At 35.3% G+C, this 21,110-nt stretch overlaps 1 protein-coding gene and 2 long non-coding RNA genes across 3 annotated transcripts; 1 reads left to right on the top strand and 2 right to left on the bottom strand.

Annotated features, from left to right (window-relative positions):
* Positions 1-679: 679 nt before the first annotated feature.
* LOC131014316 (LRR receptor-like serine/threonine-protein kinase RGI2) lies at positions 680-4,600 on the bottom strand. The gene is made up of 2 exons (XM_057942248.1): positions 1,383-4,600; positions 680-1,310 (listed from the first exon to the last, which is right to left on the bottom strand). Exons 1-2 carry the CDS (start codon positions 4,243-4,245, stop codon positions 832-834), a joined length of 3,342 nt encoding a protein of 1,113 aa, XP_057798231.1. The 5' UTR covers positions 4,246-4,600; the 3' UTR covers positions 680-831.
* Positions 4,601-5,602: 1,002 nt separating this feature from the next.
* LOC131014315 (uncharacterized) lies at positions 5,603-6,067 on the bottom strand. Its single transcript, XR_009098170.1, has 2 exons — positions 5,970-6,067; positions 5,603-5,796 (listed from the first exon to the last, which is right to left on the bottom strand). It is a non-coding gene; the product is annotated as an uncharacterized LOC131014315 (long non-coding RNA).
* A 12,317-nt stretch (positions 6,068-18,384) lies between these two features.
* On the top strand, positions 18,385-20,021 carry LOC131014314 (uncharacterized). Its single transcript, XR_009098169.1, has 2 exons — positions 18,385-18,716; positions 19,521-20,021. It is a non-coding gene; the product is annotated as an uncharacterized LOC131014314 (long non-coding RNA).
* The last annotated feature ends 1,089 nt before the right edge of the window (positions 20,022-21,110 follow it).

The raw sequence follows: 21,110 nt of genomic DNA, 5'->3' as shown, positions 1-21,110 counted from the left end.
TTTCTAAATTTATATTTATATTCAAAATATTGATTATTTTATTTTAAAAATAAATTATTTTATTTAAAATAATAAATATATTAATTATATTCTTATGACAAATAAAATTAATTAGAGATTTAATACATTTATTATTAATTTTAGTGGCTAAATATAAGTTGTATCTACTAATAATTTATATTTTTCAAGTTGAATCACTTGACGAACATGTTCACGAGCTAACGAGCCGAATACTACTAAGCTCAAGTTTGGTTTATTTATTTATCGAGCTTCTCTAAACGATCTTGAACGAGCTTTTTTCGGGCCGAGCTCTGAATAGTTCGCGAGCGGCTTGGTTTGTTTACACCCCTACTTGCGAGTAGCTCTGTTCATTTACAGCCCTACTTTTTGGTTTGTGATTCACTTTTATTTTAAAAAAAATATATTAATTTTTTAATTTTAATTATATTTTAATATAATTTAAAATAATTATAAAAAAGTAGAATATTTCATTAAAAAATAAAATATAAAAAATTGATAATTGAAGATGTTTAATCTAATTTAAAAAAAAAAGTTGAATATTTTATTAAAAATAATATACTACTATATAAAATTTGATAATTGAAGATGAATTGGAAATTATTGTACTTTAGTAAAAAAGTTGATTCTAGAATAGTGTGAACCCTCTCGCATCAAGAAGTTTTAGCACATTTAACATGGATTCCTTCAAATATAATTTCAAGATGTGGTCTTTTTCTCTTCATGTGGCTTTACATTTAATACAGTAAGTTTTATTCCACGAAGGAGGCCTTTTACACAAAGAATAATTCCAAAGTCGTAAAGTAACAAACTCTATTCCTTAGTGAGGCCAAATTTGGCAATAGAGGAAGTGGATTGCATCAACGAAGACGCAGAAAAGCTTGAGTTAGCAGTGTTGAAACACAAGCCCTGCATTGCTGATGATGGCTCTCCATTGCAGCTCCCTTTCTCCTGCATCTGTGAGCCTTTGTCTTGTCTCTCCTGCCTTATCTCCTTGAGCATGGCAGCCACGTCTCTCATGGTGGGCCGGTCTTCCGGTGATGGATGCACACAGAGCATAGCAACTCCTACTGTCTGCATCATTTCCTGAATCTCCAGCTCCGTGGTGTGGCGTAAGCCGGGGTCTAAGACGTCGCCTCCCTCCACTCTTCTGCGCCGCACCCAATCTACAATGTGAACCCCTTCGGGTATGGTAGGGTCTATCGGCTGTTTGCCCGTTAATACTTCCAGCATCACTACTCCAAAACTGTACACGTCGCTCTTCTCTGTGATCTTCATCGAGTATCCATACTCTGCACATTACCAAAAACCATAAGCCCAAATCTAACTGTAAATTAAAGATGAGAAAATGAAATACGACTAACCAGGAGCTATGTAGCCATAGGAGCCAGCAAGAGCAAGCGTGTTGGAAGAGCGCGTGAAATCTCCATCGTGAACAAGTTTGGCGAGTCCGAAATCAGCAATGTAGGGCTGGAAATCGAGGCCGATCAAGATGTTGTTGGGCTTGATGTCGCGATGAACAATGGGCGGGGTGCAGTCGTGGTGCAGATAAGCCAAGCCCTGAGCAGCGCCAACCATGACTCTGTATCTCACGTCCCACTCCAAGCACCCTCCATTCCTCCTCTCGTGAAGGAAACCTCCCAGGCTCCCATTAGGCATGTAGTCGTACATGAGCAGCCGTGTGCTCTCGTTCCAGCAGCACCCCAAGAACTTGACGATGTTCTTGTGGCGTATCGACCCCAGCGTGTTCACCTCCGCCGAGAATGAGTCGCGCTGCTGCTGCTGCACCGTGCTCGGCCACAGCTTCTTCACGGCGATCACTTCTCCGTTGCCCAGCTCCGCCCTGTACACGATCCCCGAGCATCCCTTGCCCACCGCGTTCGATTCCACCAGACACTTGACCACTTGTTCGATTGAGAAATTCAGCTTCTGAAATGGAGTGAACTTCCAAGTACCCGATTCAGCATCTCTGTCTTCTTTGTTCATTCTCCTAACCCTCATAACTGCCATCACGCCAACCACGCCCAACCCTAGAGCCACCGCGGTGAGCAGCGCGATCGCCAGTTTCAGCCTCCACCGAGGCATTTTTGCACCCCGTGCATCGCTCAGGAAGCACGAGCTGTGCCCCCGACCACACAACCCCTGGTTTCCTGCCAACTCCGTGTTGGATAACTGCCTGAAAAGCTTGTTATCAGGCAGGTACCCACTGAAATTGTTGTACGACACGTTCAACGAAACGAGGTTCTCAAGCCCCGAGAGAGACGTGAGTTCTCCCTCGAGGTGGTTGTGCGAGAGGTCCAATACAGAGAGCTTGCTCAGAGCTACAATCTCAGGAGGAACTTTCCCTGTTAACGCGTTCCAGCTCAAATTCAGAGCGATTTCAAGAGCCTCAATCTGAAATATCTGCACCGGAATGCTCCCAAACAGCTGATTCTGGCTCAAGTCCAGCAACTGAAGCCGCGAGCACCGCCCAAGAGTTGCCGGGATTTTCCCTGAGAATAGATTGCTGCCAAGCAAAAGCCTACTCAGAGAGAAAAGTTCACCAAAACTGCTAGGAATTGAACCAACAAACTGATTCACCGAGACATCCAATTCCTCCAACTTACTGAGATACGAAATCGAACTAGGCATGTTTCCGGTGAGGGAGTTCCCGGCCAGGTTGAGCATCTGCAGCTGGCCACAGTTGCCAATCTCATCAGGCACTGGACCACTGAGATGGTTGCTGGAGATATCAAGAAACGCCAGATTGCGTAGCAACCCGACTTCGATTGGAATCCGCCCGTTGATCTTGTTCCCTGCCAATCTCAACCGGATAAGAGACCTGCAGTCGCCTATCTCCGGCGGAATAGCACCGGATAAATCGTTGTAAATCAACAGGAGCTTGGTCAGATTCCTGAGCTGGAAAATGCTCGGGGGTATGATTCCGGTGAGAGAATTCCGCGACAAATCCAAGGCCTGAAGGCTGCCGCAGCCGCCCAATGCGGCCGGAATGCTGCCCTCGAGCTTGTTATCCCACGCGAAGAAGACCTGCAGCTGCCTCAGCGACCCGATTTCCGGCGGAATGGAGCCGGAGATCTGGTTGCTGTCGACCTGAAACTGTATCAGACTGGAGGCGTTGGAAAGGACGGCAGGGATTGAGCCGGAGACATTGTTGCTGCTGAGCATCAGTTCTTCAAGATTAGTGAGATTTCCTAACGATTCAGGAATAACTCCTGTCAAAGAGTTCAATGAAACATCAATGACAACTAAGTTTCTACAGTTTCCGAGCTCTTGAGGAATGGAGCCCACCAAATTGTTCTGCCATAGCAGCAATTTCTCGAGTTTCAGAAGCTTCCCAAGCTCACGCGGCAGCGCGCCGGAAAGGCTGTTCTCGTACAAATACAATCCCACCAGCTCCGAGCAGTTCCCTATCTCCGTCGGAATCTCGCCGGAGAGCATAGTCGTGTAAAGCGACAAAACCTGAAGCTTGCCCAACTTGCCGAAAGAAGCCGGAATTTTACCGGAAATCTTCGTTTCTGCGAGGCCTAAAACCTGCAAATTCTCACAATTAGAAATTTCATCGGGAAATCTTCCCTCTATATCCTGATTGCCGCCGGCGCGAAGGATTTCTAAAGCGGAGAGCTTCCCGAGCTCGGGCGGGATGCTCCCGCTCAGCCTGTTATCGAACAAAACGAGACTTTTCAAACTAATGCAGTTCCCAATCTCGGCCGGAATCTTCCCGGTGAGCTGGTTGGAGTTGAGAATCAATTCCTCCAAGTTTTTGAGCTTGCCGATTGTTTCCGGAATGCTTCCGACGAGGCTGTTGGAACTAACATCGATTGCTCTGAGCGAGGCGCAGTCGCCGATGTCGGGCGGGATTTCTCCGGTGAGATTGGCGCCGGAGATGGTGAGGGTTTCGAGAAAAATGAGAGACGAGAGATTGGAGGGGAAAGGTAATGCGAGGTGGAGAGACTGGATATTAATCTTTGTCACAAAATTACTGGACGAGCATGAAATGAATGACCATTTGCAGGGGTCGGAATCTTGAGGATTCCAGTTTGAGAATGCCGGTGCCGGAGAAGAAGAAGAGTTGAGCCATGAGAAGAGTAGGGCGACCTCGGAGTTGGCGGCGGAGAGGGGAGAAGGAGCTGTGTGAGAGAGAATGAAGAGGAAATAGAAGAAATAGTGGTGGTGGCGGCGGCGGAGGTGGTAGAAATTGGGGGCGGCGTTCAAGAAATGCCTCGGCATTGCGGTTGGCCTCAAAATCAAGATGATCTTACAGTCTTCTGGGGGTTTGCACTCGCATTGGGTCTCGACCTCTAACTTTCTCGATACTTGCTTCGTTTTTGTTTTCTCGATTTCACTGCTTTCTATGGCTAAATCTTTGCACCCAACAAACCAAAATATGCAGAAATAAACACACACCTCTGCCTAACCAAATCAACCTCTTTCATAATATCATTTCGTCTACTATATTTTAAATTTGATTCCAACTTTCATTTATTGTAGCATGGGTCATAAGTCATCTAATCAATGCCATAGGTTGATAGAAGAAAGAATTTCATATGTATTATTAGTAAAATTTAGAAAAAAAAATTGTTTTTGTCCGGAGCCTATCTGCTTTTGTCCGCTTTTTCCATGTTTTTTGCTTTCTTCTTCAATTTTTCTTTTTAATGTTTTTTCATTTTCTGTGACTAACTTTTCTTTTTGATAAATTTCCCACGTATTTAAGCAGATTAACTTGCTTGGGGAGTTGAATTCAATAGAATTAGAAATTAATAGAAGCTTGTCAAAATTGATTTAGCGTTTTGCTGGTGCTGCTGCTTCTTTGAAATTCAATTCTTTACCATTATACTCCTATATAACATATATAATTTCGTTCTTTCCTAAACTTTGAAATAAGTGAATGCAATAATGCTTGGAGAGAAACATGCCGCAAAATTTTAGTACACTGCCGCAAATTTACCAGTTTCAAATTTCATGGAAAGTGACATATTATAATAAAATGTCCTTAAATAAAATGCTTGGAGAGAAAGTGACATATTATAATAAAATGTCCTTAAATGTTAGAGCTAAACATGGGTGAATTTTTGCAAGCAAGGGTGACATTCTACATTTCCTTTATGGGTTTTATTACTATGTGACAACTAAATGACGTGGGAATGAATATTTAAATAAACGAGAAAATTTGAAGTAGTAGACTTCCCCATCTCCACCATTTTATTCCTCGGGATTCTGTGTTCCGTGGTTTGTGCATTCTGTGCCTTTCGCTTTTCTTTTAATATAATAAATCTTATTTTTTATTTGGGAATTAAAATTCATCAGAAAGATCATGTGCTAATGCATTGTTTTCCTCAATAAATCAGTAAGGTTAATGTCTGGGCCAACTACTGTAGCCTGTGGTCTTTATTAAAGTTTGTATACAGTAGTTTGGATTCCCTGGAAATCTTTATTCATCCCAAGTAAAATTTTCATTCCAAATCTTGTTGTAATTTCTCTTACTTATTGGTGATTTTAGCATCAAGATAATGCTTCAAACAAGTACTAATTTCATACTCTTCTCAATATAAATATATACAAGCAAAGCTCAATTACTCATCCTTAGTGGAATAAAAAGTGATCATGAGGATATTGTCTAAATCCAAAACCAAAGAATATTGACAATAAAGTAGTTGTGTAAATTTAAGATTAAAGAGAGACTATAAAATTATGATCTCCCCTCACGTGCAACTTTCTTCAGTCAATACAAGCTTTTCCATAAGATTGCAAAACTTGCGCCTTTGCAGCTTTAGAATAACCCTGCAGCGGCGTCATGCAAATTTATCAGTTTATAAAACATAGAGAAATGAATTATCTAAATCTAATGCTGTCACTGAGTCTTATTTGCAACAGTTGTAAACATTTGCAGTGTAACTAGCTTTCAATTGGAGAAAACATCTCATGATAATATGTGCCAAATTCTTGCTTATAACCTTTGCAATTGGAGAAAACATCTCTTGAAAATGATGTCAAAACTCATGGCAAATGTCCATTCAACTTTTGGCTTTTTATAAGAACAGGCTCTTTCAAGAGTTGAACTAGTGGGAAGAAGTAACTGAAACAACATATATATGTTGTAATCATGCATAAAATACATTCATTTGTGGGTGTTTGGCTACGGTTATTTCAGAGAGTTTATAAACTTCAATAGCTTAAAGTTAAGCTCTAATAGTTTATGAGATTTTCAAAAGTTTCTACAGTGTAAGTATATGAGGAAATTATCAAAACATTTGAATACTTGAATTTATAAATTAGAGAGAGAGAATTGTGAGTTAGAGAGATTAACATTAATTAAGCAGAAAAAATTGATAGATGAAATTGAAAGAATATGTTATGAAAATAACAAATCATAGTAGATACCCCTCCTTAATTAGTATATAAATTCAAATTTGAACACAAAAAACGTGGAGGGTAATATTAATATAGGACAATTTCAGGGAAAAAAAAATGTGCAAGGTGTTATTGAATTCACAATTTCACATAGACCCCAATTTTACGTATGTTTATGTTTAATATTTTGTCGCACGATCTCGTCCAAAATTCTTATCCCATGAGAATTGCCGCCTTTTTTTTTTTTTTTTTTACTATGATAGTGTGATTGAATTTTTTAGAAGATGAAATTGAGGTTCTTCTTGAAATTTGAAGGTGATTTCACAATCCCGTAATAAGAATAAACAAAAATTATCGATCAATTTCCTTAATATATATGAATAACCTTTGATTCAAAATCAAATCCCGTAAAATATGAAAAGACTTAACATACAAAGAATTAATTTGAATATGCATTTTTTGTGCTTACCATCATACATGTTTTGTACAAAACAAATTAATTTGTATGCCCGTTTTGTATTTATCTTCATGCATTTTTATGTTTAACATTATATATTTTCTTTATTTAAGATTAAGCGCAAAAAATATTCGAATGAAAAAAATATTCGAATTTCATGATGAAATCCCGTTAAAATCTAAAGAGATAAGTTTCAGATTAGCTATAATTTTTTTAAAAAATTAATTATTCATACTTTGTGTGCCATATTTTGCATAGTTATATTTAACATCAAATATATTTGGTTAAAAGAATAAAAAATACGAAAAACCTTAAACTATCATATATTTAAGGTGATTATTAGTGACACGGTTGAAGTGGGATTCTGATATCATTATGTTTTGCAAACTGAAGAATAAACTAAGATAAGATAAGAGAATGGTGGCTTCTTGTTAATAGTGGTGTTGGTGTTGGTGGACTCAAATGGAATTTAGCTACGCTGATCCCCGTGGTTCTGCCTTAAAATCTGGGAAATGTTGAGCTCTGCTAATTCAACTTCTCACTAGAACGTCCATTCGTGCGATGCACGACGAACATCGAAATTAACGATATATTTAAATAAATATAAATAAATAATAAAATATATTTTAAAAATAAAATAAAATAATTCACGTCAATTATTCAATAAAATCTTGAATTTAAAAATTATATTAACAACTTTGTATAAAGTATAATAAAAATTATTCAATAACAAAAATTAGCATTTACACATTATTATTATAGAGTTACGCGTCATAATAAATATTTTCATATACAAACATAAATAAAAAGTTATAAAATTTTAATGAAAAGAGATAAAATAAAATATTTAATGAAAAGAGAGAAAATAAAATATTTTAAAATTTTCATAACGTATTCATTTTAAATTTATTTTTGATGTTTTTATACAATAGTATTAAATTTAAGGTGTATATTGAAAAAAAAAATCATGAATTAAATTTGACAATATTTACAAAAGAATTAAATTATGAAAAACTAAAAGAAAAAATTGATGGAAGAAGAGAGAGAAAAAGAGAGGGAAAAGATGGAGGGAAAAACTCCTCTTTTATATATTATATAGATTTGACAAAATTAGCGGTGTAATATAGAGACAGTTGGAGAAATTTCACGTCACAAATAAGACAAAATATGTAATTATCAGATAAAGCAAAGCAAATACTGTATAAAGAAATTAATGCCAACTACCCATGGTAGTTTATTATAATTGAAAAAACAACATTTTATACTATAATCTTTCAACTTTTTCATAAATATGCCCCAATATATATTGAATTAGAAATTAATATCTGCTATTATTATTTTAACAATTTTATTCTATCATTAAAACAAATCAATTTCCTTTTCCGACCAATACGATTGTAGTCTGCTAAACAAATTTTGCAACGTCAATTTGATGTTGCAATTCCATTTCAAACAATCACAGAAACCTAACTTTACAACAGTATTTTTCAGGGCTCAATTACAATATTCACAGAAGTTCGATGATAAAACTGAAAATTTTGACGGGCAACCCAGACTATGGAATTACAAATTCCCTCAATCAAATTTCAATGGTTGATGTCGAAAAACTTCAAACTCGTGCCCTCACTCACTTGTGCACCACATAACTTTTATTGGTTAATTACTCCGACGTTCGATGTCTGATTCAGAATCTGAATGTACCTCTTGAATAATTCTTTATGATAATTTGGATTTGGTTATCGAAGACTATTAAATATAGTACCGTCATGGAGTAGAATTATTAAAATAATGATAATACATATACTCCCTCCGTCCCTAAAATAAGTTCCTCTTTGGGGACGGCACGGGTTTTAAGGAAAAATGGTACTCCCTCCGTCCCATAATAAGTGGCCACATTCTTTTCGGCACGGAGATTAAGAAATTGAGTGTTATATGTTTTAATAGAGTGTGGCCTACAATTGTTGACCAAATTAGTTAGTAATTGTTGACTTAATTAAAGTAATTTTGGCATTTTTAGAAAGTGGCCTACAATTGTTGACCAAATTAGTGAGTAATTGTTGACTTAATTAAAGTAAACTTTTGTCATTTTTAGAAAGCAGCCACTTATAGTGGGACAGACGAAAAAGGAAATGTGGCCACTTATTATGGGACGGAGGGAGTAAAATGTATTGATAGTGGAGAAAAATGTGTTATACTATTTTTTTTAGAGGAAAAATGTGTTATACTAATTAGTATTGAGAGTTGTGAAAATGTGAAAAAGTGTTATAATTAGTATTGAAAGTGGTGAAAAAGTGAAAAGTAAGAATGAATAAAGTATTATTAGTGGTGTGGTAGTTGTCCAAAAATGGAAAGAAAAAAAGAATAACTTATTTGGGGACGTTCCAAAAAGAAAAAAGATGAACTTATTTTAGGGACGAAGGGAGTATTAAATACTCTCTCCGTCCCTGAAAATTGTGACCTTATTATTATATTGGTACGTCCCTGAAAATTGTGACATTTCCTTATTTGAAAATTACCCCACAAACTTTCTCTCTCACTATTTACAATAAGGTGTGAGACACAATCTCCACTCAAACACAATTACTATATTTTTTCTTAAAATTCATGTCATCTCCCTTGGGTTACAATTTTTAGGGACGAAGGGAGTAATAATTATATATATATATATATATATATATATATATATATATTGGACTACAATTTGAAGCATTTGTTTTCACATATGTATAGAAAGAGACAAAATGGAAAATACCTATTTCGTAATGCCTAAATAAAGAGCCCAAAGTTTTTTTAGGCCCATAACTTTGACTGTTTTGTAAATGTAGGACAAATGTATTTGGACTTGTAATTGTAGGACAAATTTTCAAAAATTGAGCATAAGTAGGACAAATTGAGCCCGAAAAATCAATTTGTCCTGTAATTGCAAGCCCAAAAAATTTTGTCCTACATTTACAAAATGACCAAAGTTGCGGTCCTAAAAAAAAGAGAGAGAAGAAAGAATTTTTAAAAATTTTAATCTTTAAATAAATATAACTTTTACATTTCAAATCAAATATTTACATAAAATATATCAAATTAAAGCTCTTATTGTGATCTTTAATTTGGTATGCATATTAAAAATATTTTGAGTGGCAATTTTGGAGTGGCAAGATATTAAATTTTTTGCCACCCAAGAAAAGAAAATATAGGGGAAGAAAAAATGAAATAAAATAACCCTTAAAAAGACAAGATTCAATTTGAGTGAGAAATTTGGAGTTATAATGAAATTCAAGGTTTATTTATAAACTATATTTTTTATTTTTTTATCTTTTAATTATTATTATTATTTCCTAAAATTGTAAAATTCGACTAATTATAAAATATGTAATATGCATATCAAATTAAAGATCACACAATAAGAGCTTTAATTTGACATATTTTATGTAAATATTTGATTTGAATTGTAAAAGTTATATTTATTTAAAGATAAAAAAATTTAAAAAATTCTATCTTCTCTCTCGTTTTTTTAGGCCCGTAACTTTGGTCATTTTGCAAATGTAGGATAAAAATTTTTGGACTTGCAATTGCAGGACAAATTGATTTTTCAGGCACAATTTGTCCTATTTATGCTCAATTTTTTAAAAATTGTCCTACAATTGCAAGCCCGAAAAAACTTGTCCTACATTTGCAAAACAGTCAAAGTTATGGGCCTATAAAAACTTTGGGCTCCCTAAACAAATAATACTCATACATATAAAAAGTACACATTTCCATTTTACTCTTTAGCATGTAGACGTGCATTAGGCCAATTTTAGCTAATTCATGCTTATACACTCACACTATGCATTAACCAACGTCTAAGAATGCATTAGATCACTTTTAGTTAATATACATTCATACAATCGAGCGTGCAAGCGTTGAAGATAATGCATATGTATACACTTGCATAACTTAGCATGGAAATGTATAAGCGTGTAAAGATAAACATGAGCTCTAACAACACTGACGCAAGGAAAATGATTGTAGGGTGAAAGACTAGGTGGTTGTGGCATGGGTTGGATAAAACGATGAAGTTGATGGTGAAGGGTGTTGGGGAAGATGAATTGATTAGGGTAAGACAATTGGAGGGGGGTGGTAAATTTTATTTATAATACTATATTTATTTAGGGTAAATATGTCTTTTATATAAAAAAGTGGGTAATTTTAATATTATATATATATAGGTATTGTTTATTTTTCTCATTCTAAAATGAGTATTTTTTTATGATTAGATCGTGTAAAATATATGGGACAAAGTATATAGTATTAAGCAGTGGATACTATTATAAGGATATAATAATATTACTGTGAATACTAAGTATAATTATTTTTAAATAATTAAACGATGGGCAATACAATCGAAATGGAAAGATGTGACATTGGGAACTCCGAACTCGCACCATCGGATATTCGGACCCACCAACGTGATGGTTTGTCCCAACTCAAGGTAATAAGCAAAACAATTGATTAGAATTAAAATTATCTTAAGAAATTAGTGTGAATTAGTGTGGATTTATATTATTTCATGGGTGTTTGATATCATGACTACTTAATTCTATATTGTGTTTGATATTCATAGGATTATATTATCTAATACCAAAACTATCCTCATATAATTTAAAAAATATCATGTGTATCCACCATTACTTGGGCATTTGCATCGATATGCGTGAGGAAGGGTAGCAGAATTTTTATCCAACTTCGCAGTATTAAAGTTATCCGAGGGGGGAGGCCGGATTATTAGTATGGGTTATTCCCACAAAATAGCATGTAGAAGTAGGATTAAGTAGGAGTTGACCATATTAATAGAACATGATATCAAACATCACACTAACCTGTATTAATTTAATTTATCCTACCTATAAACCCATATCAAACAGGCCCTAAAAGTAATAAGAAAAAATGACGACGTATTTAGGGATGGCAACGGGGCGGGTATTGCTCTCCCGGCCACCCCTAATTCGCCTTAAAACTTTATCCTCGTATCCATCTTCATATTCATTTAAATCGGATCAGATTCGAGACTGGGATTACTCAACGAAAGAAGGGTATCCATCGGGTACCCATCAATTTATTTATTTATTTTACAAAATTTTATTATACAATAAGCATTTTATCCATTTTATCAAACATATAAAAAATCAAAATAGATAATGGTATCATTTAAGATCACAAACAAACTATAAATTTTATAATTAAAATTCAAATATATCTTCATAATTTAAAACTCATTTAACATGGTAGTGAAATTTCGGGGCGGGTATCTATACCCTCGAACCCGATCCGAACTCGATACTAGGGCTGGAAAGTTAGGGTTCGGGTATAGGGTACTCTATTACCCGACCCAAAAAAATCGGGTATCGGGTACCCTATACCCGATAAATTAGGGGTCGAGTTCGGGATCGGGTATTTAGGGTGGGGAAAAATCGGGTATCGGGTATACCCGAATTACCCGGTTTTTTTATTAAATATATATTAAATTATTTAATTAATTCTAGCCCTAGTTTTGTTCCCTGCTGCTGAACAGCCTGAACGCTCGCTCGCCTCCCTCTGTTCCAAACTTCCAAACGGCACCCTGTTGAACTCCCGCCCGCCCTAATCCCCCAGTCACCCAGCGGCGCGCCGGCGCCGGCCTCAGTCTTCCCAGCCCTACGTCGACCCCGTCGCCGGTCTCCCCCACCTGACCACTGCGCAGCCGCGCAACAGCAGTCTCGAGTCGCCTCCGCGCAGCAGCAGTCTCCAGTCGCCGACGCCGCCTCCTAGCTCCGACAGCAGGAGTCCTGTTCGATTCGCCCCTCTGCACCCATCGACGACCACCACCAGAATCAACTCCCAGTGTTCCGCTGCCCTCCCTTCCACCGCGACGCCGTCGAGAGGTTTTCGTGCTGCCGCCCCTTCCGGCATGTTCTTTTCGTCCTCTGCCTCTTCTCCCACAGCAACAACGCCGCGCCGCCTCCGAGCTTCGAGCCTCCGACCATCGGCATTTCTGGATCTGGACAAGCATTTTGATTTTTGGGCATCCAATTCAAAATTCAGCTCGGGTAATTTAGGGTACCCGAATACCCGATTCGGGTATTAGGGTACCCGATTTAGTAATCAGGTTCGGGATCGGGTACAATTTTTCACCGATTTTCGGGTTCGGGTACCCGATTTTTTTGGGTAGGGTACCCGAACCCGACCCGATTCCCACCCCTACTCGATACGGGTATAATTTTTATAATCGCCTTTGAATTCGCCTCTAAAATTTCACTTCCATACCCGACCTATTAGGGGCAGATACCCGCTGGTACCCGAACCCGCGAATTTTTTTGCCATCTTGACGGAGCAAATAATAAATTAAAAAAAAAATACTACATAAAAAGAAAAGTAAACCAAAAAGGTTAATAATAATAATAGACAATTCCCAGAAATTAAGGCCACACGTGAACTCCATTATTCCTTTTCATTAATAAAATAGAACCAACTTTAGTTTTTCTACTAAAACAAAGTCAATAAAGTCACGATATAATTTTTTTTTTGCGAGTTTTTCTACACTAATCTTGATTTAATGGCAAAAATTGTTATGAATGCACTTTAGTTCAGCATCTTCAGAAGATGACAATTTATTGACGTTGTTTTTGATGAATTTATTTGATAACATATTTCGAATTCATTAGTTGCAATTTTCATCTGCTTTTTTGTTTTTTTGAAGATTATTTCATCTACTTTTTGAATAACTTCATTTGAGTTGCAGTCGGAGTTGGCTATTGCATACAAAAATCGAAGGTGCGTTTCATGTAATGTAAGGCCATCAATTCTTACACGATAGCGTTGCTACTCTATAAATGCACGGATGAAGACGAAACATAAGAATATATACGGCGCACGGTTACAAAAACAATTTTTTTTAATCTCAACACGAAAAAATAGTTTTAATATTTATTAGTAAAAATGATTAAATTATGAAGATATAATTAAGTCGGAACCCAATTTGAAGCCCTAAATACTTTCCTCTAAACCCAATATATGCTATGCTGTTTCCTTTAGGCCTGATTTAAGCCCATGGAAGTAACTTCTACCACAAATGTTAATAGACACAAATGGCTAGAAACCTTTTCTACAAATCCCTTAAATCTTGACATGGAATAAGTGTAATTTCTGAGATCTTGTATATTTAATTTTGGTTCGATGTAATTTTAGATTAAAATTTAAAATATTATAATTCAAATTTGAATACAGATATATTTTTTTATTCCATTAGTATTCAGTGACAAATACAAAATTACACAACTAACCCTAATAACAGAAAAATGCCAATAACCAAACAATAAAAACATGCTCTTTATTTTTTTTATGGAAAAAAAAATGTAGCTGTTTTGTGAAAACATAGATTTTATATTAAACACTTCTTCACTAAATCATTTAAGTGCATTCAACGACTTTTCTTACACACAATTTCTGATTTTAGGTACCTTCAATTTAAGGGCAGAAAGTTAATGCAAAATAAAGACTCAGACGTGAAAAATAGCATCAGTCAGAGTATCCACATCAATTCGATTCATCGCCTGGCTCGAATCAACTTTGACGATAAACCAACCGATGCAGACGAGGGAGCTTGAGGAGTGGCGCGATGAGATGAGCCAAGCTCATGAGGGTGAAATGCAAGGCGCATATGCAGCACGCGTCGAATTTTAAAAAATAAAAATAAATAAATAAATTGAAAAAAGGGTTCCAATGGCTGTTTAACAGCTAGTCACCTATTTTTTTTTTATTTTTTATTTCCTTTAATTCATCTATAAATAACACTACCTTACTACACTATTTTTACATTATTTTCTCTTCAATTCATCTCTTGTAGGAAATTGGTTATTAAGTTGATCAATATTTGATTAATTTTCGGGTACCGAAAATATTTAATTTAGCAGAATTAAATGGCACATGATCGATTTACGTTTCGAGTAGATGATCGTAGTATATTTGTTTACTCAAAATTGATTTCCGGTGAGTGAGTAATAATTAATTAAAGTTGGGTTCTTGAAATATGGAGTTGTGAGAAAGTGATAAGTATTAAAAATATATTAATATAATGCTTATCCCATATTGATTTGTGGATAATAATTATTACAGTATATAAGTTATTACATCAGTGCATGTAATAAAACTGTGTGCGCAAGTGATGGGTTGCAAAGCCAACACGCGCGCGTCGCCCGCCCAACCCCAGCTCCCGGCATCGGCCGTGGACTTGGATCTTGGCAATTAGCAATTGGTCTTTGGGCCTAACCTTAGCTCCCAACGGACTTATTATTTTGGACCATCGATTTCTCGGCCCAAAAGAATGAGGCCCAATCCGTTTGGGCCCATACGTGCACACGGGGACTCGTTGGTCTCCCAGCAGAATGTTCCACAACCTATAACACTCGTCTTAATGGGATGGGAGGGTGTTACATGGCTGGATTCAAACAGCCTACTGTTACACCAGTAACTCCCCAGCAACATTTGAATCTCCCTTAATGAGAGTTAAGGCTACAGGATCCCCCATGGGTGGACTGTGCCTATAAATAGAGCAGCCACTCTATGCATCCATTACACAGAAAAATCTGCATACAAGCTTACTTTGCACTCTCTAGCTTTGCCCTCACCTCGTTTAAGTTCATCGGAGCTCGTTGGTCTGCGGTGCTGCTACCCACGAGATGAAGTTGTTTCATCTTTGGAGATGACACGCCAAACCGTGAGCACTACCGGGGCGTATCTCGTCTTGCGGATAGAGGATCCTCATCGACTCGACCTTCTGTTTTCTGGTTTCTTTTCCTGTAATTTCAATATAGTTTATTTCTCTATAATTCTAATCTTCTACATTTCCCATTTCATTTGTAATCGTCCGCAAGCTCTATTTCCAACATCTTCATTTCTCATTTTCTCTCTCATCTTTCCACATAGCAAAATGGTTTCTTTTTATTATTATTCTTCTTCGTCTTCTTTGTCTGAGATGACGATCCGGTTAACGGGAAGTCTAGCAGTAGCTCCGCCGATGCCCGCTAATCACTCCCACCTTGTTTCGCAGATTATTTGACGAGAGATTCAGCTCTCAGAGATAGACAGATGACCGCAACGCTTCAAAACGATTTGATAGAGTACATTTTGGTACGATTTGGACTACTAGGGCTAGAATAGTCATCTTTATGTTTATTTAAAATTTATGTGGTGTGCGTGTGTTGGCCTAGCGGTAGGAGGTTAATGCCCAAGACCTGAGGTCCTGAGTTCAAGTTCTCTCTCGCGCAGTCTTTAAATTTCTTTATTTAATTTTGTAATTTATCAAAAAAAAAACTAATTATGTGCGATTTTTTAAATTGATGTATTTTTCTTATTTAGGTTTGTTAATGTAATTTTATGGTATTTCAATTATTGTAGTTTTTGAATTTAAATTAAATCATAACTCAAAACTAATTCATATAAGTCAAAATGATGAATCAAACCAATGCAACAATTGGCTTATAAATGAACCCGAAGCATAAATGAGCCAATTAGAGGCTCAACCAATGTCGATGTTCTCAGTAGTTTTTCCCGGCGCATATCAGCAATCATGAGTTTCATTTTTAATTTTTATTTAAAAAAGTCAAAATCAACCATTGAGGAATATTTCTTATAAGAAAAAATAGTAAAAAATACTCAATTTCACAAAACAAAAATACTTTGATTTAAATATAGATAAACCCTATCAATATAGGATTTTTTTGACAAATAAACTATTCTTATATTTCATCCATAAAAAGGTGTAAGATTAATTTTATTTCTTTTACCTTTTTCCTGATCTTCCTCATTTTTTTTGTTTAGATTATACTTTCATTGAACAATCTTCAGCTACAAAAGGTACGAATCACGATTGTTAGTTTTGGTTTGGTTTGTGTGTATGTCAGCATATCTATGTTATTCTCACATGTGATCCAAATTTTCATACTGCATGCATGGATATATGATTGGAAAATTAGGAATAAATATACATTATGCCCGCGATATATATTGCATGGAATGACTTCGTTAAAAGCTTTTGAATTCCAAGACTAATGCTTTTTCTGCATGCCTCTATTACGACAAAAGTATAGTAGAACCGTTATTCTAACTTGTTTTTTTCTTCTTAACCACAATGTTTTGACATGATAAACTCATAAGCATATTTGTATGTATGAGAATAGAAGATTAATGCTAATTTACGTTGGTTTCTACATTGTTACATGCATGTGTATGTAACTCGATCTTGTGTGTATTTGATAATTGATTTTAACATATTGGTTATATACATTTATTCCACATACAGGAATTATCGACGAATAATAAAGTTGTCCGTTTGAATGCCATTAACCCCAAAATTAAGAACAAAAATGTGGTTATCAAATTTTTACGCTTATGAGTTCAAAAAGATAAGTTGGCCAAGGAAGCACATAAAATGATTGTGATTGATGAATGAGTAAGTCTTAGCACATTTTTATACACCATGATGGAAACGCAAATGCTACAATTAATGGATATGTTACAACCAGCCAAACCTTAAGTCAGAAATATACAAGAACCTAAATGATCTGAAAAGCAAGGGAAATACTGACACAACATATATTGGCAAACCGTACATATTGCCATCATCGCTTACTGGAGGGAAGCGATACATGATTTAAAATTATCATGATGCCATGGCAATTTGCAGGCTAACATGATATCTATCATTGTTCATTATGTTCACATGCAACTTGAAATGGCCAGAGATCACGAGGTTCCTTAACAAGAAATGACTAAGACAAGAAGATAGACAAGGCATATTGGTTCGAGTATTCAAAACGAAGTTTGATGAATTTACAAATGATCTGAAGTAAGGGAAATTGTTTGGCGAACATAATGCACATAAGTTATTATTATTATTATACTTTTAGAGAGAATTTTATATATTTAGATCATTAATATCATTTTTCGACTTATATATAGAATAAATATTTACTTACTTAATAAATTTATGATATTCCATTTGATTCAGACAATAATTGCAACAGTTGAATTTCAAAAGCAAAAGCTCCCTCATGCGCACATCGTTATTTTTATAAAACGTGAGGTTTAGCACTACCTTATAGAGAACATAGATGATTTTATATGTGCTGAAATTATAAAGAAGAAAGTTAATCATGAACTATACCAAGCTATCGCAGAATGCACGATCCATGGTCCTTACGGACCGATAAAAATAAATTTACCTTGCATGGTGAATTCAAAGCGGTAAAAAAATACCCAAAGGATTATTTTATTCGTACATAACTTGATGATAATGCATTTTCGATCTATAGGATAAGAAATACAAGTGCCACAGTGAAAAAAAATGGAGTTCTTTTTAATAACAGATATGTGGTCCAATACAATTCGCTCTTGATTATGAAGTATTGTGTCCACATCAATGTTGAGTATTGCAATCAAGGACAATATGTCAAGTATCTCTTCAAATACATCAATAAAGTCAGCGATAGTATGAACACAAGAATAACTACAATAAATAATGATGAAATCACCGAGTACATCAATTGTGTTGTAAATATATAATATATATATATATATATATATATATATATATATATATCCCTACTTAATGACCTAACCCTAAACCCTAACTCTAGCTTTGTATATAAATAGAGGCATTTAGTCCTCACAATAGATCACTCCTACAGATTTATTTACTCTACGCTCTCTACGCTATTCTCTTCTCTTCTACTTTTCTCTCTACTTTCAACACGTTATCAGCACGATTGTTCTACAAGATTGTTCGCAATTGTTCTACAAGATTGTTCGTGATTGTTCTACAAGATTGTGCCTACCCTCATTCTTGATTGTTTGCCCTAGGAAAGAATCTTGTCTTTCCTGCAAGGTACTACTATATTCTTAAATTTATTAATTACATGAAATTGTTTGGATTTTTTTCCCGATCTGTATAATATTCGTAGAGAGAATACTTGATAGGCGTCAATTGATTTCACATTAACTTTGTCAGATTGAGTGTTTCAATGTGTATTTTGTTTTATATGAATGTGTGGTGAATAGTTTGATCTAGCAAAAGATTATGGTTAAATCCTAGTTTATTAATATCATAAAATGTTGGATCTCTAAATTTCTTAAATTTGATTAAACTGTTTTCACGTTAATAATCTCAATGTATCATATTGCTTAATTCTTAGTTTTCACATTAATCTTAGTCTATTCTTAAACTGTTTTTACATGAGTTACTCAATTGCTTATTATATTTTTCATTATTATGCAATTAATATGTTTTATTGTTTCCCGAAGAAATAAAAATATGCAATTTTTAATAATCCGGAAGATTATTAAAAACAAATCGTTGAAATTTTTGATGAAACACAACGATATCTATTCATTTTAAATATAATGTGTTCCCGATGAACACATGAGATAAATTAGTATTCCGGAAGAATATTAAAAATATTGAAATTCATTTTTTTAAGCTTTATTTTGGTATCCATTATTAGTTAGTATTTTATTATTAAATTGTTTTATCTATTTAATTAATATTGATGCTCCCGAAGTAGCACAACTAATATTCTTGAAGAATATCTCATGCTCTTGAAGAGCAACTATATAGTGGGTGATATATGTTTATTCCTAAAGAAAAAACATACCCTTATGAATTAATTGACCTTGATTTTTCTTTGTGCAGTGTTGCACAAAATGTCAAATATCACCAAACTTGAGTTTGTTGCACTTGACATATCTGGCAAGAATTACATGCCATGGATTCTTGATGCCGAGGTTCATTTGGTTGCAAGATCTCTAGGAGAGACAATCAAAGAAGGAAATGACGCATCCCAGCAGGATCGCGCTAAGGCACTCATTTTCCTTCGTCATCATCTTCATGATGATTTGAAAGTTGAATATCTTACCATCAAAGACCCATGTGAATTGTGGAAAAACCTCAAAGAACGGTTTGATCATCAAAGGACTGTTGTTCTTCCTAAGGCTCGTTTTGAGTGGATGCATTTAAGAATGCAAGATTTCAAAAGTGTGAGTGCTTATAATTCGGAATTGTTTCGAATTACTTCTAAATTGAAACTATGTGGTGAAACAATCACCGATGAAGATATGCTTGAGAAAAATTCTCAACTTTTCATGCTTCAAATGTGCTCTTACAACAACAATATAGAGAGCGAGGTTTCAAAAAGTACTCTGACATTATATCTTGCTTATTAGTTGCCGAACAAAATAATGAGTTGCTAATGAAAAACCACGAGTTAAAACCCACAGGTTCCACCGCATTACCTGAAGCTAATGCAACGATCAAACAAGAGTATGACCGTGGTCGTGGGAACCAACATGGACGTGGGCGTGGCTTTGGTCGTGGTCGTGGACGTGACCGTGGACATGGTCGTGGACGTGGTAATGTAGACCATGCAACATCTAGCAACAAAAGGCACAAGCCATCCAAAGACCGCAACTCATCCAAATGGGAAGATACATGTCATAAATGTGGCATGACGGGGCATTGGTCACGTACTTGTCGTACGGCGAAACACCTTGTTGATCTTTATCAAAAGTCAATTAAGGAAAATGTGAAGAACGAGACCAATGTTCTTGACTTTGATGGCACAATTGATACAACTCACTTAGATGTCTCAGATTTCTTTGCTGACCCAAATGGAAACATTGATGGCATGATTGGAGGTGGTGTGCTAGAAGACAATAAAGTGGATTTAGCATAGTTTATTCATTTATTTTCTCCATGTTATGAAGTTTATCTATTTTACCAAACTTTGATTTGTCTAGTTTTTGTTTGGAACAATGGTTTATTTTTCAATTGATTATTTAGTAATCTATTTTTGTTTTTCTCGAAAAAAAAATTTCTCAGAAATTCATATGGATCATTGTGATATATGCTTAGATGATAGTTCCACCACACACACCATTCTAAAAAATAAGAAATATTTTCTTGAGTTAACATTAGCTAAAGATAATGTTCATACTATATCAGGTGCATCGAACATCATTGAAGGCTCCGGAAGAGCTTGTATCATTTTACCAAATGATACTAAATTAAATATTGAGAATGCCCTTTACTCTAGTAAGTCCATAAGAAACTTACTAAGTTTTAAGGATATCCGATACAATGGATACCACATTGAAACAACATCAGAAGGCAATAATGAATATCTATGCATAAATTCTTTTGTACGTGGCTTGAAGCAAACAAAAGAAAAACTATCAACACTACCATCTGGAATGTATTACACATTCATAAAAGCAATTGAGGCAA

This window comes from Salvia miltiorrhiza, chromosome 3 (assembly GCF_028751815.1).
Source record: "Salvia miltiorrhiza cultivar Shanhuang (shh) chromosome 3, IMPLAD_Smil_shh, whole genome shotgun sequence".
NCBI classification, from domain to species: Eukaryota; Viridiplantae; Streptophyta; class Magnoliopsida; order Lamiales; family Lamiaceae; genus Salvia; species Salvia miltiorrhiza.
The sequence above is the reverse complement of the archived record's forward strand: the minus strand, read 5'-3'. Positions and strand labels throughout refer to the sequence as shown.

What these genes read in the sequence shown, in the direction of transcription:
- LOC131014316 (XM_057942248.1), bottom strand. Translation starts at nt 4,245, where the DNA reads ATGCCGAGGCATTTCTTGAACGCCGCCCCCAATTTCTACCACCTCCGC. An exon ending in CTATGGCTACATAGCTCCTG is followed by an intron (nt 1,311 to 1,382) that starts GTTAGTCGTATT and finishes GGTAATGTGCAG; the next exon opens with AGTATGGATACTCGATGAAG.